The 23,364-nt window shown below is 41.4% G+C and overlaps 2 protein-coding genes across 9 annotated transcripts in view; both read left to right on the top strand.

Annotated features, from left to right (window-relative positions):
* Nucleotides 1-12,085, top strand: part of LOC133411603 (CREB-regulated transcription coactivator 1-like) — a 33,683-nt gene extending 21,598 nt beyond the window's left edge. For 5 of the 7 annotated variants that reach the window (XM_061694166.1, XM_061694163.1, XM_061694165.1 and 2 more), the window contains one exon: nt 139-6,778. In XM_061694166.1, the coding sequence (XP_061550150.1) occupies nt 139-344 (206 nt within the window). In that variant the 3' untranslated portion in view covers nt 345-6,778. Of the gene's footprint in view, nt 1-138; nt 6,779-11,671 lie in introns of those variants that run through there. The other 2 variants (XR_009769679.1, XR_009769678.1) reach the window with 2 other exon arrangements.
* Nucleotides 12,086-13,734: 1,649 nt separating this feature from the next.
* On the top strand, nt 13,735-23,160 carry crsp7 (cofactor required for Sp1 transcriptional activation, subunit 7). Of its 2 annotated transcripts, XM_061693927.1 has the most exons (4): nt 13,735-14,282; nt 14,446-14,629; nt 15,666-15,740; nt 19,145-23,160. In XM_061693927.1, the coding sequence occupies exons 2-4, from the start codon at nt 14,558-14,560 to the stop codon at nt 20,798-20,800; spliced, it is 1,803 nt and encodes a 600-aa protein (XP_061549911.1). In that variant the 5' UTR covers nt 13,735-14,282; nt 14,446-14,557; the 3' UTR covers nt 20,801-23,160. The 2 variants fall into 2 exon arrangements, with proteins under 2 accessions (XP_061549911.1, XP_061549910.1); XM_061693926.1 differs by having other exon boundaries at nt 13,735-14,629.
* The last annotated feature ends 204 nt before the right edge of the window (nt 23,161-23,364 follow it).

The following is a 23,364-nucleotide window of genomic DNA, read 5'->3' as shown; positions in this document are numbered from 1 at the left end:
TCATAAAGTTTATCTAAACAAGAGTCATGTGACCCAAGTCCTCCCCCTCTGGTAAAAAGCTAGTTGTGGGATCTCAATGCCAAAGAGACAAATGAGGCCATTTACCTTCCTCACATTTTGTGTTTGGCTCCTATGCAGTGAGTGGAGAGTCTCCTCCCAGCCTGCCGAAGGACCAAGCTGACCCCCTGTCAACAGATATCAGCTTCGATGTTGATGCCCACTTCCCACTGGACGACCTAAATATCGACCTACTGACACTTGATGGCCTGCACATGCTCAATGACCCAGACATGGTGCTCGCTGACCCAACCACAGAGGATGCCTTTCGACTGGATCGCCTCTGATTGCAGAGTGCACTGGTCTTGGCTTCGTTTTGGCTTATTCACCAATTTGCCCGATTTACTCCCATAAAAAGCTTTTTAAAGAGAACGGCCAGCTTCCCTTCTTCTGGACTGGAAAAGTGGCAACATCCTAAAAGCATCAAGGTACAAACTCTGTTTGCGGTTCTGATAATGACAAGTAAATGAGTTGTGATTATTTGGTAAAAGGTTATATGGTTTGAAGGAATCGTGTGGTCTGGGCAAACTGACGAAGCATTGTAAAGCAAAAGCAGTGGCGTAGTGTGGGGCTGTGAAATGGCCGACACCCACAGGCTCAAAACCTCCATTCATCCATTTTCCAGAGTGCTTATTCTCATTAGGGTTGGGGGTGAGCTGGAACCTGTCCCAGCTGACTTTGGGTGATGGGCAGGGTGCACCGTGGACTGGTTGCCAGCCACCATTATTTATCTAACATAACAAAAAAAATTGGAAAAATATATAAATAAATAAGCCCCAATTCCATTGAATTTGGGACTTTGTGATTAACGTAAATATAAACAGAATGCAATGATTTCATCCTATATTCAATTGAATACACTACAAAGACAAGATATTTAATATTCAAACTGATGAACATTATTTTTTTTTGGGCAAATATACTCTCATTTTGAATTTGATGCCTGCAATACATTCCAAAAACTGGGACAGAGGCTACAAAAGACCGGGGAAAGTTGAGGAATGCTAAAGAAAACACTCGTTTGGAATGTTCCACAGATGAACAGGTTAACTGGAAACAGGTGAGTGTCATGATTGGGTATAAAAGGAGCGTCACCGTGATAAAAGGAAATATAGATAAAAGATAGAAAGATGAGAAAGATAAAGGCCTAACTAGAAGCCATATGAACACACCCGCAATAAAACTACTACTGAAACCAGGGAAAGACCCCACCACCCAGCGAATTACTGACCACTGTCACCAATTATTATGGACATCAAAATAATTTCTAAGGCTTTAGCCAACAGATTAAAAAGAAATTCTCCCGTCGATAATACCTGGTGACCAAACCGGTTTCACTAAAGGTCAGAGGTCCACCAACAATTTCAGTCGACTGAGATACCTAATAAGTATGTCTCAGTGTAATAATCTAAAAGCAATCATCTTGTTACTAGATGCAGAATAAGCGTTTGACAAAGTTAACTGGTCTTTTCTTTTCGCACTACTTCACAAATTGGGCTTCTGTGACTCGTATGTTCACTGGATCGCGACGTTATATAACTTACCCAATGCAACTGTCACCACAAATGGAGTCACATCACAAAGTTTCACTTTACAAAGAGGAACTAGACAAGGATGACCACTCTCGCCCCTACTATTCGCACTATTTATCGAACCACTGGCAACAGCGATACAGCAGAACACTAGTACTAAAGGAAAAACGTACCTGTACTGGAAAAACATTGTGACGACTTAAAACGTTGGGACAGTCTACTTATCTCACTTATAGGGTGTATACCTACATTAAAAATTAAAACATTACCTCAAATTAACTATTTATTTTCAGTGATCCCATTGTTCACAAGCAAGGATGGGGTGAGTTTCACCACTTTATGAACATCTACGTGAGCAAATAATCTAACAGTTTAAGAACGTTTCTCAATGTACAATTGCAAGGAATTTATGGATTTCATCATCTAAATTCGATAATATAATCTAAAGATTGAAAGAATCTGGAGAAATCTCTCCACAGTAAGCGGCAAGGCCAAAAACCAAAATTTAATGCCCGTGACCTTCGATCCCTGAGGCGGCCATGCATTAAAAACTGACATTATTGTGTAAAGGATATTGCCACATGGGCACAGGAACATAGTCAGTTAACACAGTTCGTCGCTACATCTACAAATGAAAACTAAAACGCGACCATGTAAAATGAAAGCCATATGTCAGCAACACCCAGAAATTCCACCGGCTTCTCTGGGCCCTAGCTCATCTGAGATGGACTAGCGCAAGGTTGAAAAGTGTGCTGGGGTCTGACGAATCCGCATTTTAAATATTTTTTTGAAATCATGGACGTCGTGTCCTCTGGGCCAAAGAGGAAAAGGACCATCCGGATTGTTATCAGGGCAAAGTTCAAAAGCGAGCATCTGTGATGGTGTGAGGGTGTGTTAGAGCCCATGGCATGGGTAACTTGCACTTCTGTGAAGGCACCATTAATGCTGAAAGGTACATACAGGTTTTGGAGCAACATATGCTGCCATCCAAGCAATGTCTTTTTCAGGGACATCCCTGCTTATTTCAGCAAGACAATGCTAAGCCACATTCTACACGTGTTACAACATCGTGGCTTCGTAGTAAAAAGGTGCAAGTATAAGACTGGCCTGCCAGCAGTCCATTATGAAGCACAAAATATGACAACGGAGACCCCAGACTGTTAAGCAACTGAAGTTGTACATCAAGCAAGAATGGGAAAGAATTTCACTTACAAAGTTTCAACAATTATGTCCTCAGTTCCCAAAATGCTTATTGAGTGTTGTTAAAAGGAAAGGTGATGTAAAACAGGAGTAAACATGCCTGTCCCAGCTTTTTGGGAATGTGTTGCGGGCATCAAATTCAAAATGAGTGAATATTTGAAAAGAAAATCCGGTCTTTGTAGTGTATTTTATTGAATATAGGTTGAAATCATTGTATTCAGTTTTTATTTGTTTTTTGTCCTTAAATATATTTACAAAGGTGCTATTGACATGGAAATTTCACCAGATGTTGGGAACAACCCAAGTAATCCATACATACAAAGTAAAACAAATAAGCTCAGAAATTAAGTTGTGTGTAATAATGTGAAATGACACATGGGTAAAAGGAAAAAAGTATTGAACACATGAAGAAAGGGAGGTGCAAAAAGGCACGGAAAGCCAAGACAACACCTAAAATCTATAAATAATCCAACAGCAATCCTGCCCCTTGTCAGTGCAAATGAATATTAGCTGGTTCAGTTGTAATTGATGGCCTACAAAAAGGTGTCATTGCCAAGGTGTGAGTCAAGACACATCACATGATGGGTAAGAGCAAAGAGCTCTCTCAAGACCATCGCAAACTAATTGTTGCAAAACATAACGATAGCATTGGTTACAGGAGCATATCTACAGCTTCTGAATGTTTCAGTGAGCACGGTTGGGGCCTTAATACATAAGTGGAAAGCCAATCATACCACCATAAATTTGCCTCGATCAGGTGCAAAGAATAATCAGATGAGTTGTTCGAGAGCCAAGGACCACCTGTGGAGAGCTTCAAAAAGACCTGGAATTAGCAGATACTGTTGTCACAAGGAAAACAGTGAGTAATGCACTCCGCCGCCATGGGCTGTATGCACGGTCACCATGCAAGACCCCATTGCTGAAAAAAAAAGCATGCCAAAGCTTGTTTAAAGTTTGCTGAACAATATTTGGGTAAGACCGTTAAATACTGGGAGAATAAAGTGTGGTCGGATGAGAGCAAAATTGAACTGTTTGGATGCCACAATGCACACCACGTTTGGAGGGGAAATGGCACTGCACATCACCCTAAAAACATCATACCAACAGTGAAGTTCGGAGGAGGGGACATGATGCTGTGGGGCTGCTTTTCAGCAAATGGTACTGTAAACTTTCCATTATTGAAGGAAGGATGAATGGGAAAATCTACCAGAACCTTCAAGATTTGAAGACTGCTTGTGTGGAGGAATGGGCCAAAATCACACCAGAGCAATGCATGCGCCTAGTTTCTCCATACAGGAGGCTTTTGAACCTGTCATTGCAAACAGTTGGCATGCTCAATACTTTTTCCCTGTGTCATTTCACATTTATTAAGCACAACTTAATTTAGCTTATTTGTTTTACCGGTACTTTCTTTGTACGTCTGGATTACTTGGGTTGTTCCCAACAACTGGTGAAATTTTCATGTCAATAGCATCTTTGGAAATCTATTTAGTGAGAAAAATGGTGATGCGTTACTTATTTCAGCCGCTGTGTGTGTGTGTAAATATATACACATATATATATATGTATATATATATATATATATATATATATATATACACACACACACACACTGCATATGGTCGCTACTTTGTTGATTTGATGATTGTCTATCGCAGGATGTTAATGCGGGTCTATTGTAGCACAACATTGTATGAACGTTTTACATACAATAAGTGCTGTGAACGTCCAGATAAACACTGCTACACTGAATTGGTAGGACCCAGGGAGCAGGTTAACGGGGCCGCAAATACTTGACTGGTCCTAGGTTCTGGAAACCCATGCTGTGCCACTGTGAGACCCACTGAGAGCAGCTTCAGACTTCCCTTTACTGAGTTTGCAATGTTTTAATCCCACACAGGAGATGCTGGAGTTTGATTTGACTCACCTTGACAATCATCTGTTCTGCATGAACTCTAATCACTGTGCATCCTTGTTATGCCTTAAGTGCTCCCACGTTTCAATTTTCACAGAAAGATTGCTAAAATGGAAATGACATATTTCCATCATCTTGAGTAATATTTTCTGTTACAGCGGAGTTACTGTCACTGTATTTTTGAGATGTATTGATGTTTTTTTGTTACTTGTCACAAACATTGTTTTGTATTTTACCTTCAAGTACAGTATACTAAATGGGTTTTTTGTTGTGGCGTAGGTGTTTACATAGTATGTACATTTGATCCTCCATGTACATAATGTGAGTAGATTGATGAAGTTGACCTATGCAAAACACAGAATTGATTTTGAACTGCAGTCAGTAAAACTGATTTTAACCTTTTAGATCCTTGCTTAGAGGAAGCTTAAGTATGTACACAATTCTTATACGGTGCACAGAAATGCTGCCATGTTTATACAGTATGTATTTTGATATTTAAAAAAAAAAAAAAAAAACTTCGCAGAGACAAATTGAAGTCTCTTGATTGCTCCCAAAGATGACATCAGTGTAGTAGAAATATATATATTTTTCCCCAGACATTTAAACAGCCTGTATTCTAGAACAGCATTGTTGATGCAATCAGAATGTATTGAGGTCTATGGAAAAATGTTTGACCTTGAGTATTTATGCGATAACCTTTTGTATTTACAGTCGATTCTATTGTTTGGTCTCCATGAGCAGATTTGGGATATTGTTTGAAAGGATCTTTGTTTTCTATACACTATAGTAATACTGATTACTTTCATTGTTTTTATAGTATTTATGGTGTCTATCTGTCTAATTTATTCTTAGTTCGCCCCTCTGGTGTCTGGGTTCACATTTCAATTAGTCAGTGTGTTTACTTAAAACTTCTACACTACAACTACACTACACTACTTTAAAGAGACAGTTTTCATACCACACCTCTTTAACTCTTGTGTGGACTGGACTCATCAAACATAACATTCTTATTAGCAAATTAAAATAATTGTTCTATAACTCAAATACACATTTTGAGATATTTTCCCATGATCAGCAAATACACACAGATACAAATACACCTTTCATTTGGGGATTTTTTTATAATACAGCTGGTTTCCACGGTTATTCATTTTGAGGTATAAAATACATATTACAAAATGTTCCTAAAATTGTATTATTAAAATAGAAAAAAAATAAAATTCTCAGTAAATCTCATTTTACGACTTTCAAATTCTCAGTAAATCTCATTTTATGACTTTCAAGCTGTTAGTAATTTTAGGGGGGGGAAACAACATTAAAGATGCCCATTAAAGTTACATGCATGCTGCAATATGTCATTATCATTATTTATGGTGAGACAGACATCTTTGTTGGGCCATTTTCTTTGAGCTCGGACTGCACTTCTGTCTATTTAACCATTTTTTTCATGTTATTTAATGAAAATGAAAAATGTGATGTACTCACATATGTGAGGGCCCTTGGATATATCATGTTTTAAAATTAAGTTTTTGCATTACTTTGCTTGTTTTATTGATTGTAATAATTTTGTGATTGCATGACTGACTTGAGTCTGATTCCCTTTTATGGCTTGATTTTTATATCCTACCTGTTGGTTTAAACTGTCATTTGTCTATCGAATCATGTTATCCCGATAAGTTGGAAGAAAAAAAAAACCATCAGTTATCTGTTAACTGTTTTTTTTCGTAGTGTTACACTGCGAAATACGGTACCATATGTGCTTACTACTTTTATATTGTCATGGTACTTGCTTTGTATATTGCTTTGTGCTTTATGTAATATGATGGCACAGTAAGAAAATGCACTATGATGTAACATGCTGCAATATGGAATTATCATTATTTATGGTGAGACAGACATCGTTGTTGGGCCATTTTCTTTGAGCTCGGACTGCACCCTATTTTTCATCCTTGTTAAGCGACAGTGGATATAAAAAGTCTACACACCCCTGTTCAAATGCCAGTTTTATATATAATATATATATATATATATATATATATATAAATTTGACCAAGATAAATAATTTCAAACCCTCTTCTACCATTATGGTGTGTGTGAGTACTTTTTTTTGCCATCAGGCTTTTTCCCTATTAGGGGGGGAGAAAAAAATAAATATATGATTTGTTCTGTCTAATACTTGATAACTCTCACATTATGTTAATTGCATTATTTTGCTTACCAGCCCACTGCCTGTACAGATCACCTCACATTTAAATGCACTTTGATATGCAACGTGAAAAGTACAAAAACAATTTCCGAACCATCAACATAGATGTCACTCATCTGAGTCTTTTTTGTGCATTTTGAGGACAGCCGTGCTGGTCCAAACCTCATCCAATGGCAGCTAAATTATGACATAATATATATTTTTTGTTAAGAGTAAACAATTCCTCAAGTTTCACGTGTTTTTCTGCCGAGAAGGGCTGCACTGTGTTGTTACGAGCTCACTGCAAACTTCACCCTTAAAAATGGCAATTTTTGTTCTTTTTGTTTTCTTATATAAATGACCCGTCAAATTGGACCAAATGCATCATAAGTTGGCTGTTGCTTGTTTTTAAATGTACCTGATGTATTTGTATATGTATTTAGTTTCTGACGGCTAATGTCTTTGTATCTTTGTATTATTATTTGTACATGGAATTTACGAGGAAAACGTCTATGAAGATGAACTGTTGTAGACCTTTTTTTTTTTTTTAAATGGGGGCAAGAGATGGATGGATGGATAGACAGATCATAGAATCCACATTTAAATTTCTTTTGTCGTACATACTGTACACAAGTATGCAAAATTGTCTCTTATTAAAAATATTAATTCTAAATGTCTTACAAAAACAAAAATTGGTTGACCCCCCCGCAACAAAGAAATCCATCAAAGAGTGTGTGTGCTGGCGACACCGGACACAAACAAAGAAATGTACGTACGACCTGAGACTGTCATCATATAAACTTGAAAGTAGCGAGTCATAAAGCAAATGAGTGCAGCTACTAAACATGCAAAATTCGGTTTTCACGCCTAACTATAAAATGGAGATAAGACAATCGTAGACGTCTTAACCAAAGTTAGCTCGTAATGTGGAGTGTCGATAGTAGAAGCCACACTTGTCTTGGCGCCCTCTGCAGGAATACAGCTGTCAAAAATCCATTTATATTAATCACAATAATACACTCAGCAATTTAGGACCAGTAGATAATTGAATTTGTCTCCAGTGGTTGGAGTCAGTTACTCTAGTACTATAGCCCAAAAATAATAATACTTAATAACAAAGTATATCTTTAGATTTTTCATGACTGCAAAGTACAGCAACATCCATCCATCCATCCATTTTCTGAGCCGTTTCTCCTCACTGGGGTCGCGGGCGTGCTGGAGCCTATCCCAGCTATCATCGGGCAGGAGGCGGGGTACACCCTGAACTGGTTGCCAGCCAATCGCAGAGCACACAAACAAACAACCATACGCACTCACATTCACACCTACGGGCAATGTAGAGTCTTCAATTAACCTACCATGCATGTTTTTGGGATGTGGGAGGGATGAAGGAAACCGGAGTGCCCGGAGAAAACCTACGCAGGCACGGGGAGAACATGCCAACTCCACACAGGCGGGGCCGGGGATTGAACCCAAGTCCTCAGAACTGTCGTCCAACGTGCCATCAGTACAGTAACGATAATGTTAAATTCCTGTGCAGCAGTGTCATTCAAAATCAAAAGTAGTCATAATGTGGCAGCTGGTCCATGTATGCAGTCATTTCCAGTGGTGCAAGGTAAAAAATATTTCGTTACTGTCCTGAAGTAACATTTTCAAGCAGTTGAGTATTTATTTTTGATACAAGGAATAAAAGTCAAAAGTTCACAGTCAGCTAGCTGAGGGAGACCAGAATAGGATTGATGTGCTCCCTCTTATGTGTTCCAGTTAAGAGGCGAGGTGCAGCATTTTGACTCCAAAGTGCATTACAGTCATTCGGCCGAAATGTGATGAAGGCATAGATTACTGTTTCAAAGTGCTGCTGTGTGAGAAAAGGCTTCACCCTTTGCCAGCCACCTGAGGTTACATAATTATGACTTAACTATTGCACCAAATTTCCGATCCAATTTAAAGTCACTGCCCAATTTAAAACCCAAATTTAAAACTGTTGGCTTCACAAGTGTGCCAAATTGCCCAAGTCAACAGGAGAGATTCATAAGGGTCACTGGGACCAAACACCAACACTTGGGTTTTCTTTTTGTTTAAAGTCAAGAGGTTCAAGGCCATCCAGGCTTTGTCTTCAAGCTGTAATAAAAGCACTTTTAAAGGAAAAAAAAAATCTTCCTTATTCAAGGGGACATAAATCTATCGTTAGCATAGAAATGGAATTAAGTCCTGTACTTTTGAAGATGGAACTCAGAGACAGCAAATACAAATAGAAAAGCAGCAGCCCTAAAATTGAACCCTGTGGAACAAGCAGACTCAGGCTCAGATACAGTTCTGTCTCCCAAATAGGATATTTATGTCCTTCACTTGTTTCCTCCACTTGATTTGCCATCATGATCGTACGATCATACGATCAACAGTTCTTGCTGACAAAGTCATATATTTTATCCGTTTAATTGACTTATCTTTAACTGAAAAGTGGTCAAAAAGTTCATCGGCCACCTCAAGCACGAATGCTTTGGCGTATTCACCGTCTGCGAATGGCTTTCCGTTCCTCACTATTCCTAAGGAACCAGCAAAGCTAGCCGAATTCCAGTCATCTTGTCGGGTCCATACCCAAAGTTGCTGCCGACTAGCTTGTACTCTGCACAGTAGCGCTTGGCATGCCTTCTTCCTGCTGTGCCCTGCCGGATATTTCCATGCATATGTAGCATGGTGTGTGTCAAAGTGCTGCTTTATATTTAACCGTTTCATCGATTACATTTTATCATTGCATTATAGACACACAGCAGAACCTGCACTCTCTTTTCTTTTTTTTTTTTTTTTTTGTCCTGTTCGGCTGTTAGGACAAGGAGAATGGAAAATCTGTATCCCTTTTATGCCGAAACAGTTTGACTGTGTCACAGTGGAGTTTTTAAGCTTCCGCTGTGGTATTATAATTGAGGTTTATTGAGAATCCGACTTGATCAGTCGAACAGCACAAAGTTTCTCGAAGGGAGAAAGAAACAAAGATAAAAGACAAAGCACTAATTGTAAACGGGATGAGTGAAGTAAATCATTACATTATCTACAACAATGAAACGTTAAATATGAGTGTTGCATGGGGCTGTAGTGCTACACCCTGTGAGGGAAGGACAGGACAAGATAGAACAGGACAAGGACAGGAGAAGAAGCATGCAGGACCAGGGTCGTGAACCCGGCTGTACAACTGAAGTGTGGTGGCATTAATTATGTAAATTAGAATGGCGGACAGGGGGCTCCCGACAGGGGAACGATAAGGGGGGAACATGCACTCTCCACAAAGGCAAATTCCTCTGTCCATTCTTGCTGAAATGTGCAGCAATTTACTTGTTGTGTGAAGAATTGTCAGCTAAGATTTATCTTTTTAAACTTTTCCGATTGTTTCCTGAGCACACATAGCAATATCCTTTACACAATAATACCGATTTTTAATGCAGTGCCCCCTGAGTCAGAGGCATTCAATTTTGGTTTTTCCAGATTCTCTGAATCTTTTGATGACAATATAGACTGTAGATGATGAAATCCCTAAATGCCTTGCAATTGTACATTGACTAACATTGTTCTTAAACTGTTGGACTTTTTGCTCAGGCAGTTGTTCACAAAGTTTTGAAACTCACCCCATCGTTGCTTGTGAACAACTGAGCCTTTCGGGATGCTCTTTTTATACCCGACTGTACTCACCTGTTTTCAATTATCCTGTTCGCCTGGGGATTGTTCCAAACGGGTGTCTTTTAAGCATTCCTCATCTTTCCCAGTATTTTGTTGCCCCGGTCCCGGCTTTTTTGGAACAAGTTGCAGCCATCAAATTCAAAATGAGAGAATATTTGCAACCAAAAAAACAACAACAAAAACTAACGTTCATCAGTTTGAACATTAAATATCTTTGTCGTGTTTTCAACTGAATATTGGTTGAAAGTGATTTGCAAATCATTGTATTCTGTTTTTATTTGTTTTACACTTTACACAGTTTTTATTTGTTTTTATTTGTATTACACTTCACACAGAGCAGTAAATACTGATGAAATGTACATAATGCAAGCAAGCACAATACAACACAGTGAGTAAGATCTTCAAAGTCAATTTGCAAAGTGTTACATATAAGAGCAGGATCAACTGGTATCAAAAAAAAATTCTGCAACAATTAGTTGAAAACTATAAATAGAAACCAACTCGGCAAGTTTGAGTCGACTGAAGGTCATTCCAGGACCGTGGGCCAAGGTAAAATAGGCTTCTCTTACTGGCCTCTGTTCGCACTGACAGCACTTTAATATAAAATTTACTCAGTTCCTAGATCTGTGATTCGTGGAATTTTAAATCATCACAAACTTGGTGCAGATAAGACATGGAAGCTTGTCAAGAATAGACTTATATGTAAAAGTATAGCAGTGTTGCAGCCTGTGTGTAGCAAGCGAGGACCAACCAACGAATGAGTAAAGGGTACAGTGGTGTGTTCTATATGCTGAGTTTGTAATAAATCTTAGAGCTGCATGGTAGAGTGACTTGAGTTTAACTAGTACTAACACACATTTATAAACAGTGTGACCATAATCTAATTGTGATAGAAGGAGGCCCATAAAAAAAAAATGGTTGCGTGGGAATAAGCAGCAAAGCTTGATTTTATCCTACAAAAGAAAACAATGGTGAACTTCATTTTTTTTTTTTTTTTTTTTTACTAAGGCCTTGACATATTGAAATTCTAGATTGTTATCCAGCCAGATTCTGAGATATTTGAACATATTGACAAGCTCAATATGAGTACCATTCATACATTCTCTTCAGTTCGCAGGTGGCAGCAGCTTTTGCAGGGACTTCCCCTCTCCTCAGCCACTTCGTCCAGCTCTTCTCGGGGGATCCCGAGGCGTTCCCAGGCCAGCTGGAGGCAGGAGGCATCCTAATCAGATGCCCTTCGCGTCTCTGACCGAAACCACGCTTTTCACTGATGTGGACACGCACATTCATAAACCAGTCGTCCATGCAGTTGAACAGGACAGGTTAAAAAAATAATAATTAAAAAATAAATAAATAAATAAACTCACGCGACATGGTGGTCGACTGGTTAGAGTGTCTGCCTCACAGTTCTGAGGACCGGGGTTCAATCCCCGGCCCCGCCTGTGTGGAGTTGGCATGTTCTCCCCGTGCCTGCGTGGGTTTTCTCCGGGCACTCCGGTTTCCTTCATCCCTCCCACATCCCAAAAACATGCATGGTAGTTTAATTGAAGACTCTACATTGCCCGTAGGTGTGAATGTGACTGCGAATGGTTGTTTGTTCATATGTGCCCTGCGATTGACTGGCAACCAGTTCAGGGTGTACCCCGCCTCCTGCCCGATGACAGCTGGGATAGGCTCCAGCACGCCCGCGACCCTTGTGAGGATAAGCGGCTTGGAAAATGGATGGATGGATGAAATAAACTCACCTGTCGAGCAGAAACATTAATAATTCTGTGTCTGTCCTGAAGTGCTGGACGAGTATGTGATTCTCACTCCCCCAATGCCTTAACTCTTTTTCACAAAAAGTCTAACTTGATAGCTCAGCTTGCGGATGTGTAGAAGGACTGGACCGTGTGGTTCGACAAGAAGCTTGTTTTGACAGAACACCGGTCTTGTTTTTTGCGTCATCAAAACATCCTGTCTTGGGCACGTTGTGTTGGTGATAAAAGTCTTTCGATCAAAACCAAGAATGCAGATTTGGACCATTTTCGGTGGCTAAAATTTTCGGTGACTTAGAAATTTGTACTGACGCAGTTGGGCCAGCGTCTATAGTTAGGTGGTGAGCAGACACTCCAGGTTACTGGCCCCAGGCCATCGGGCTACCCCTATATTTACACTATATTGCCAATATTATTCGCTCACCTGCCTTGACTCACATGATTGGAACTGACATCCCCTTCTTAATCAATAGGCTTTAATATGACATTGGTCCACCTTTTACAAATTTAACTCATCTGAAAAGGCTTTCCACAAGGTTCAGGAGTGTGGAGAGGGAATTTCTGATCATGATCTTCTCGATGCACATTTGTGAGGACACACAGTTTTGTTGGATGAGAAGGCCTGGCTAATTCATCCCAAATGTGTTCTATCAGGTTGAGGGCAGGACTCTGTGCAGGCCCATCATGTTCATCCAAATAAAACTCTCTCATCCATGTCCTATGGACCTTGCTTTGTGCACTGGTGCACAGTCATGTTGGAACAGGAAGGGGGCTATTCCCAAACTGTTCCCACAAAGTTGGGAGCAATGAATTGTCCAAAAGCTCTTAGTATGCTGAATTTTTCAGAGTTCCTTTCACTGGAACTGGGGAGCCAATATTATGGACAATTCCATGCTCCCAACTTTGTGGGAACATTTCTTCCATTTCTAACACGGCTGTGCACCAGTGTACAAAGCAAGGTCCATAAAGACATGGATGTGAGAGTTTGGTGTGGATGAACTTAACTGGCCTGCACAGAGTCCTGACCTCAACCCGATAGAACACCTTTGGGATTGATTAGAGCGGAGACTGAGAGCTACGGCCTTCTCGTCTAACATCAGTGTGTGACCTCACAAATGCGCTTCTGAAAGAATGGTAAAAAAAATTCCCATGACCACACTCCTAAACCTTGTGGACAGCCTTCCCAGAAGAGCTGAAGCTGTTACAGCTGCAAAGGTTGGACCAGAAATGGATGATTTTTCAAAAGATCATTTTAATAATATTCTACAGTCAGGTCAGACAGTTTTAACGTATCCATCCAATTTCCATACCGCTTGTCCTCACTCGGTTGCAGGGGTGCTGGGGCCTATCCCATGTGACTGTCGGTGTACACCCTGAACTGGTCGCCAGCCAATCGCAGGGCACATATAAACAAACAACCATTCACACTCACATACACACCTTCGGACAATTTGGAGTTTTCAATTAACCTACCATGCATGTTGATTGTTTTTGGGATGTGGGAGGAACCCGGAGTACCCGAAGAACATACAAAGTCCACACGGGAAAGGCCGGATTTGAACTCTAGTCCTCAGAGGCAGGTGTACTAACCAGTCGTCCACCGTGCTGCCTAGTTTTAACATATGTGAAAATGTTTCTTTTTTATCAACTACAAACTCCACCTTTAAGTAGAGAATGTGAGCAGCCTACTTCTGCCAGATTTGAATTTTCTGCATGACTTTTACTGCAGCATAGAGTGTGAGTACTTTTGCCACCTTTGAATTCATTTCTACATGGGTGTGAGTACTTCAGCCGCATGGGGGCTCGGGAAAGAGGCAGCGGGTACCGGGGTGTACAAAAGAGGCAGGCCGGGTAGGGAAGGTGCACGCGCGGCGTGGATGTTTACTCGGCGTCGGCGGCGCGGACGTCAGAGCGAGCGATCCCAGCGTGCACCGCGAGGCCGTTGAGAGCTCCAGCAGCTGCTAGTGAGTCTCGCCAGTCGCCACAGCGCCGAGCAAGGCAGGCACCAATCCTTCTGTGCTCCACACAACACAGCACATACATTATCCCACTGGGGTGGTGGGAGGGGGGGGGGGGGAAGCTCCATGTGAGCAGGAGGGGGAATAGACTGACTTGTCTACCTTCCAGGCGACAGAGAAATATGCTGCGAGGACGCCTGGCGAGTCACCGCGGCGGCGTTTGAGTCACGATTGTCTGTCGGTTTCCATTTTGGAGGATTCCTTCCTCCATCCTCCGGGCAATGACAACGGTCTCGGCAACCCCGCAGCAGATGAGGGACCGGCTGCTGCAGGCCATCGACAGTCAGAGCAATGTGAGTAAAGCTAAAGTGGCTATCCGGGGGCTGTGGGGGCTGCAAGTCCGGCAAACTCCCAACTTAACGCGCCCGAGTCAAGTGTTTCCATTTGGTGGCCATAAAGCTGCGTGACTCGCGTTTGTCACTGACAATGGCGAATGTGTCAAAAAAAAGGGAGGAGAAGTTCGCCGGGGATAGTGGAGTTGACAGCTTGGAAGCTAATTTAGCAACAGTAGCTGGTCCCCCCCTCCTAGCTTGCTAGCCCCAACACCAAAGCAGGGAAGTAGCATTTTTAACTTTACAACGGAACAACACCAACAAACGCACGGTCGATTAACTTAAACTCTTCGGAAACACCATCCACGTATCTCCTAAGGGATAGACTTTGGCTGCCGACCGCTAAACGCTCACATTTGTCCCGTTAAACAAGTGTCGGGTGCGGCTAGCGATAGCTTGGGAAAGCTAAGCGAGCGAGCCTTCCGACTCCTCTCTGTAGCATTAGCACGGTCGGCTAACGTGAACGCAGGTAAATGTTCACTAACCCTGGGTGACTTTGGCGTCTTAAAAAAAATTGAATTTCCCAGTTTCGTTTTGATAAACGACGTGCTGGCTAGTTTTAACACGCTCTCGTGACGCAAGTTTGCCGTTACGTTTGCCACGGTTAAGTCTTTAGGAGAGTTGACACATTGCTAAGTACTTTCAACGACCCTCTCTTTACTTTGAAGCTAATGCCTCGTCGCTAACCTGCCCTGTTACTCACACCTTCCATTACAATTAAGTTAGTTTGCATTGGGTTATCTATCTATCTATCTATCTATCTTGTCATCTGAATGGTATTCTATTCACCATTACCCATGGACCTAGTCGTGGTAATTCACATTACCTTTGTATTTTGCAATTCACATTACATTTTTAAGTACTTTGCAATCATCTATCAATTACCTATTTCTCTCCACCAATATCTAATCAATCCATCATGGCAAATAATGGTATTAAATTCACAATTCATTTTTGAACAGTTTGAAGGCGAATTATTTGTTTTTTTCTGTTACAGATATGCAATATGGTGGTTGTACTTGAGGTGATTACCTGTCTTGAGAAGTATCCTATCACCAAAGAAGCACTTGAGGTGAGATAAATGTCAAAAATTTTTCTAGATAGACTTTTGCCCGTTTTCCACTGCAGAGTACCCAATCATCTTGGCATGGCTCTACTACCTATTAGCACTTTTCTATTGGCAAAATTACATAAGGTTCAAGCCGGTGAGCAAGAATTCCAAGCAGGGCCAGTACCATTAGGGTTGCGTTGAACCACTGGTAGCTTCGCACTTGTACTCACTGTAGATTTGAAGATACCATACTAGAAATGACAAAATTAACATGTATGGTAACATTAGCTTACCCTGTTGCTGCGCCTTAGCTCTGGATGCTGCACTTTGCTGTCCATTTTCTTTCTGCCTGCTCTCAAAAATTCATCTTCTTATCATAGCCAACATCGTGGCCATTAATTATAGTCCTGAAAATGTTTATAATTGCCTATATTAGCTCATTCACTGTCAGACATTTTCAAAGCAGTTTTCACCATATTGTCAGCCGTTTTAGAGCATTTTGACTGGTTTTCTTTAACAATATAAGCACTGAATCTACCAAAAGAAAAAGTAGACTCTTCTTTCGCGAGAAAAGAGTGTTTCTAGCTTTTTCTGTTCTTTACTAATCAGCTGTAGAACATGGATTTGTTTTACCACACGGTGAAAAACTTGTGAAAAGAAACCAGTAAGCAAAACAGTGACTGTGCCGAACAAAAACAAGGCTACGAAAGGGCTTTTTATAGCAAAATAATTTATTTACAGATATGCAACTGTGAAATGCAATGCTAACTCACCACATGGCCCAGGTTGAATGTCAGTGGCTTCTTTTACATGTCGTTTGTTAGGGCTGCACAATTAATCAAATTTAATCGTGATCGTGACTTTGACTGCCACGATTAAATAGCCTGATCATTGGTGATTTTTTTTTTACATTTAAATGGAGGCTGTGCTGCATATGAAAAGCGTTTAATTTTTAGCAGTGCCTGCAACATAGTCAGCCAGTCACCAGGGGGCGACCGTATCGTAAAGACTTGATTTAAGGGCCGGCACCGCAAGCTGGTGCCAACTTCAAAATAACAGCCAAAAATGGCATTGATGTCCAATGTAATAATATATGAAGCTTTTAGTTAGCCTTCTCAGCATGTAGGTCGAGAGGTGACGCGTCACGATAAGACACGATTAACAATCGTTGTAGCAGCTGCCTTCAAATTTGCTGCTGGCCTGACCGCAACGAAAAAAACGGCGGGAGTAAATAGAGAGGGAAATCACAACTCTTCTTTGCTTTTTGTGACCGTGCACAGCCGACCAATGGTCAAGCAGAACAACGGCGACGTACCGTTCTTTACAGTTTACTATATTGATGGGGATTTTCAAATGAAAAGTTGGTGCTTGCAGCTTAATGGTATTGTTGTATGCATGAACTGTATTTGCTTCCATTAAGTTGCAATTCGTGATTGTACTTTGTAATAGCACATTTATTCAGTTAGCCCTTAGTGAAGTAAAACATTTTTTTGTTTTGCCTTTATATTTTATTATCTCTTTGTTAGTTACAGAATAATTTTGAACTGAATATTAAATATTTTTCTCTAACGTGGAATAATTGTGATTAACAATCGTGTAATACAATCGTGCATACAATATTGATCAACATATTTGTGACTATTTGGGCCATAATCGCGCAGCCCTAGTCTTTGTCATTCACTCTATGAACTGCCTCCCCTTTTCTCAAAATCGCAACGCACTAACTACTGCGACGCATACTGTGTTTACACTTTACACTATACATCCATGCTCTGTTCGAATGTGAGATACGGGAACATGTCTGACTTTCAAAATGTTGCCATTTCTCTCCCTTATAATTGACAGGAAAAGCCCACTCACCCCCTAAACATTTTCTCCACAAAAGCTTTGCTGATTCCAAAACACTGCGCTGCTGCTATCTGCAGGAATCAGTTCAGAAGTACAGTTCTTAACGAACTTGATGCCCACAGACAAGCTGCGGCAGACCCTCCTCTAAGGATCCCATTCGGGAAAAAATGTACTTGATGTCTATACACATCGATGAGTGAACCGTTAATAGTTAAACTGTGAATTAGGACTGTCACTATCAATTTTCTTTTTTTTAGATTTGATTATCCTATCAATTATTCCGTTGACTAATCAAGTAATCGCCCCTCCACCGTGTGGATGTTTTCTGTCCAAGCTACCCCAGCTCTCCTTTGCAGAAATTATCTACCACTTTATTTTCATCCTTTTATAGTTTAAAGCAACCTCAGACCTTGGACAACCTTTTTCCCTCTCTGTACTCCTCTCTTTCAACCATGTTCCATAGACTCAGTGCGTGCGTGTGCAACAAATGTCTGTGTGGTAAACATGGACAGTGGCCAAACATGGTTCCAGGTGGCACAAATATGCTTTTATTATTTAAATGGAAGAAATTTTTGGCATTGACCAATTTTTGTGGTTGACTTATGGTTGGTTTTCCCAGCCCTACTTTAAATATACCACAAACTATGATTCCCAAAAAAGTATCATATTTCAGTTTATTACCCATTAAAGGTTCTATATATTTGCTGTTTAAACCTCCATGAGCGACCCTCTAACATGGACTTGGTACAAAAGTGTCAATTTCATTAAAAAAAAAAAAAAAAAACCTGAGAGCTACTTCTGTTTGACCTAGCGTTGTATCCACTTTGTCCATATTTGGCTAAGACAGCCTCTTTCCTTTAATTGGTTGCCTTTGTGTAGAAGAACCACTTGAGCACACGTTTGTTGACAGCGCTGGCTTGGGAGCAGAAAGGGAAGGCGGAGATCTTCGCTAGAGAAATTCGAATTACTTGATTTCAGGCCTCTCACCATAAAAAACGTCTGGAACTCAGGAATGCGTGGATGATTTTAATTCATATTAAACATGTTTACTGAGGCACCAAAAAGACATTACATCCCAAATACTGGAAAAAGTTGGTTTGGCAAAATATGTCCTTTAAAATAAATTGATTACAGTTTGTTTTTTTTTTTTAAATTAAAAACTGTGCATGCTGATGTGGCCAAGACTTTAGCCAATAACCCAGGCTAAATTTAAGCTCCTCCCTGACATACAAAGCTTGTATTTTAGTCAAGATGTATCCCTTGAACATACTTCCTTAAGACCAATTTCTATTAAGACAGGGCTTGGGAGTCATTTTGTGGCATGTTAGGACGTAGCAGAAAGAGCACAAAAAATGGGAAAAAAGTTAGTTTTTCAAAGACTATCAGTGGGATAGGTTTAACAGGAAAAAACACAAATAGGTGAATTTGTGAATAATGAACTGCTAATATGCAGGAGATTGTTCTGTTTTTGTTTGTTAGCCTGTCTCGTTTCAACTGCTGCGACAACCAAAGCCTTTTAGTGGAAAAGCTTTATTTGTGCATTTGATTTCTCCCTAACGCTCACATGTTTGCATTAGGAAACCCGACTTGGAAAGCTGATCAACGATGTACGGAAGAAGACCAAGGATGAAGACCTTGCCAAGCGGGCCAAGAAGCTCTTGCGAAACTGGCAAAAGCTGATCGAACCCGGGCCTGTGGTCACAGTGAGCGCTCCCAGTTCCACCAATGGCAGCTCTCACCCATGCAGGACGGAAGCCTCGCTGCCCGACATCTCTTTATTGGCAAAGGGAGTCGCTGAAGTCAAAGTCAGAAATGACGTTCACAACACGTACTCGCCAAAGGCTGAAAAGTCAAGCAGCCGCAAGCGTCGGGGAGAGCACAGAGACAGTGGAGTGCACTTACCAGAAAAAATCTCAAAGTTGACTTCGTACGATAACTCTGTTTCACCACCGCCCACCAATGGAATCGCCGGCAGCCCCGACACCCTGCTCGACCAGGACATCGTCCCGTCTCCCGACCGATCTCGGATAGAGCACCTTGACAATGATAAAATCAATAGAATCCCCGTAAATGCTGTCAAGCCTCGGCCCAGCTCCCCCGGAGTGGCCAAACTCCCTAGCACTTCATCTTTAATCAAGGTTGCTGTTATGCAGCAGCAGGCGAGAATGGATGATGGGGGTGGCGGAGGTGTAGGAGGAGGAGGAGGGCATTATCAGGCCAGAAGTCCCCGTGGCCTTTCCACCAGTCCAAGGAGCACAAAACAAGACTCCACGACCAAGCGCTCTGCGGCATATGCACAAATGCTAACGTCTGTCCCCAGCCCGTCGTCCAGGGATTCGCCTTTGCCCCAGCCTGCGTCGCCCCCGGCTCAAAGCTCTCACTCTTCCTACAGGTCCTCAATGCACTGGGACACCTCACCAGAGGTCCCCTCTCATTGCCCTCCACAAGACTTATCCACAACACTGGAATCCCCCTCTGTCTCACCCACGCCCCCTCCTCGCCCGCAACACAACTCAGAACTCCACAGGCCCGCGTCCGAAGTGACCACGACCGTGTGGGACGACACGGACGGCTCGCTGACTTCCGCCTCGGAGTATAAGAGGAGGAAGTACCGCTCTAGAGACTACTCTGTCAACTTAGATGGCCAGAAAATAGAGGACACCACTAAGCCAGTACGGTTAAAAGAACGTAGGCTAACGTTTGACCCCGTCACACGTCAAATTAAGCCCCTCATCCACAAAGAACCACAGTCCGAGGAACCCCCCACTCCTGAGCCCGTCGAGCCCAAGCAGAGAACTGAAGTCGCTGTACCAGACACTGTGCCGGGAACCAACCCTAATCCTTTTCACCAGACAAACTGGAAGGAGCTGTCCAGAAACGAAATCATCCAGTCCTACTTGAACCTTCAGAGTAATGTGCTCACCTCGTCTGGGGTCCAGGCCCCGAGCGCACACTTTTTCATGTCCCAGTATCTGAAAAGGGAAGAACAGGAAGTGAAAGAGTTGAGTCAAATGCACGTTTTGCAGGCGGACAGCGCGGCATCGGATCTACCAGGCATGAGTCGGGACATCAGCGATGAGGACCTGGACAGGATACACAACCAGCACTGGCCCGGGGTCAATGGGTGTTTGGACACTAAGGACACCTGGTATGACTGGACAGAGTGCATATCGTTGGATCCTCACGGGGATGAAAGCAAGCTGAATATCCTGCCGTACGTTTGCCTCGACTGAGGGCTCGTTTTCAACTCCTGTTTTTTTTTTTATTTTTTTTTTTTTTTTGGTCTGTCTCCCCCATACAAACGAGATCATTTTGGATTTAGTTTTGCAAAAGCCAGGCCTGCTAAACTCCCTCATCCCTCCCGTGCCTCCTCCTCTTTCTGTGATTTGAGATTTTGGTACAAAACAAGATGAGAAATTAAAAAAAAAATTTGAGTTTGTGATACCAAGGGCTGCTTTTGTTTTCATTTTTCAAGCTGAAAGCCACAGGAAGGATGGAGGCCTCCCCAAGTTGCAGAGTGCTGCTACTAGCTCACAAGAAAAGAGGGCAGAATGAGCCCTGCTAGCAGGAAATGTCACCAGTATTGTAGGCTCACAGGGTTAATACTGCTCTCTTTTTTTCTTACCTTTTTGATTTCTGCGATCTGTGGTTCTCAATAGGAGGGTGGGCTGGTGTTTAGCTGTCCTGTTCAGGCCGCCATACCGGTGTTCATCTCCAAGTATATGAACATATCTCCTAGTCTGAAATACTGGCGGTTACGAGAAGCTTTATGTGAATTATAAAAAGAGTAAATTATAAATTTCGTCATGTACACATCTATTTATTTTGGCTAGTACATTTTACAGGACTTCCATTGTGATGTTCATAAACATACTGCTTTTTCTTCTGTACCTTGTTGCAGCAGTGTTTTCATTCGCATCTTTTAAGTTTTAAGTTGTTTTTTTTTTCCCCCCCCCTCTTATGCATCAGTCTTCTTGATTGGCCATCAGTTCATTTTGGGCTTAACATTCCATAGTCCCTTTGCCTTAGTGCACTGTCTTCAACTCAGAAATAAACGTTCTGGAAGATTTGCTTCCAAGGTTTTAAATTGTGCCTAAATGTTTCAAAAACTATAAATACATAAAGTATAAATTGGAAGGTAAATCTTAAATTACACATAATACTATTTGCTGCAGTACGCATTACTGCTCCAAATTTAGGTATAGTGGTGCCTTGAGATACGGGTGACTTGACTGAGTTTTTCGAAATATGAGCAGTCGTTCTGATTATTATTTTTTTTTTTTTGCTTTGAGTTGTGAGCACAAACTTGAGATAGGAACGCTGTATAGTGGCAGTGAACTCGCTTCGCAACAAGCAGCAGTTTCGCAGATAGAATTAATAAGCAGTTCTTCAAAAAAGGCTTCAAGCTGTTTATTGACACTGTTGGAAGTTTATGGTCTTGCTAAACAAAATGAAGAGCATTACGTGAGTATTTAAAACCACAGTGTAACCTTTATGTCTGCTGGCTTAATGCTGACACAAAGGGAAATGCCATGGAAGTGCTCATGAATAGTGTCTACATGGTTGTTTTGTAACCCTTTAAGGAGCTAATATTTGAATACATACGGAGCAACGTGGACATATAATACTCAACGGCAAACGACTGTTACTGCTAAGGAGTTGTGACGACATCTGTCTCCATGTACAGTATATCTGTAAGTCTATTATTCTGCCCCCAGGTGGCCATGGTGTGCACAGCAGGAGCGGGATAATGACGATTGAAGCAGTGTGACAAAACCGGTTTAATTCTTCATTTGTTGTTATTGCATGTTTTTTTTAAGTACAATATTACAGAGTTCTAATTTTCCTCATTAAAATACACCACATTTTGTTGTTTTGAGAAGGCTGTAACAGATTAAGGGCATTTCCATTCATTTCGATGGGAAACGATGATTTGAGATGGGCGTTTTGAGTCACTGAACGGATTAAACTATCTCAAGGCACCACTGTATTGGCTTGTATGGATCTCATTCCAGTCGTCGTCGCCCCCACACTTAAATCAATACATGTAGAAACAGATTCTATCTTGAGCTCAGTTTAGTATCATTTTGTTCACATCAATAGTCAAGCCAAGCAAAATGGAGACTAGTGAGAGCCCAGTGTCACATCATGTTTGTGTGAATACTTAATTTTGCGTTCCCTTTACACGCATCCTTCAACATCCTACGAGATGTCAAATTGGCTAGTGCACTCGCTCATTATTCCCTACCAACGTGCCTTTGGTAAATTGTAAATCTGGATTTGCTTCCGTGTGTGAGGCACCGTCCTCGTAGCCGGATAGTTTGTCAAGAGAGCTCCAAAATCCGTGATCATTATGAAGCTGGCAAATGCATTGTTTCCTGTCTTCTTTTATTTCTTTTTTCTTTTCTTTTTTTGTACACAAAGAATTTTTGGTGAGGTGTGCAAGTACAGGTGGCAGAAGAAAGTGCACAACACAGCTGGCAATAAAAGTGCTACAACTGGTTGATAATGTTTTTTGGAGTTTTGACTGGGGCGTTTTTGTTCAGTGTTTAACATCTCTCAATTCTTTGACAAATAAAATGATCCAATTCTTCATCGCGGCTGTTTAATTGTGTGAACATCGGGTTGCGTGAATTTGGGATTGGGAACATCCCAGTATTCTGAAATGTGTTGTTACTAGCTCGTCCACAAGGGGGTGCACTCGGTCCGTACTGCTCCCAGAGGCGAAAGCTTGGAAAGCCATTTGAGCATATATTCGGTGGCCTTGATATCCAATTTAAGGTCCATGTTCGAGTAC

Source organism: Phycodurus eques, chromosome 13, assembly GCF_024500275.1.
Source record: "Phycodurus eques isolate BA_2022a chromosome 13, UOR_Pequ_1.1, whole genome shotgun sequence".
NCBI lineage: Eukaryota > Metazoa > Chordata > Actinopteri > Syngnathiformes > Syngnathidae > Phycodurus > Phycodurus eques.
This window is presented reverse-complemented; position numbering and strand designations above follow the sequence as displayed.

Coding starts and splice junctions, on each gene's coding strand:
- crsp7 (XM_061693927.1), top strand. CDS start 14,558: ATGACAACGGTCTCGGCAACCCCGCAGCAGATGAGGGACCGGCTGCTG. Junction 14,630..15,665: donor CCATCGACAGTCAGAGCAAT/GTGAGTAAAGCT, acceptor TTTCTGTTACAG/ATATGCAATATGGTGGTTGT. Junction 15,741..19,144: donor TCACCAAAGAAGCACTTGAG/GTGAGATAAATG, acceptor TGTTTGCATTAG/GAAACCCGACTTGGAAAGCT.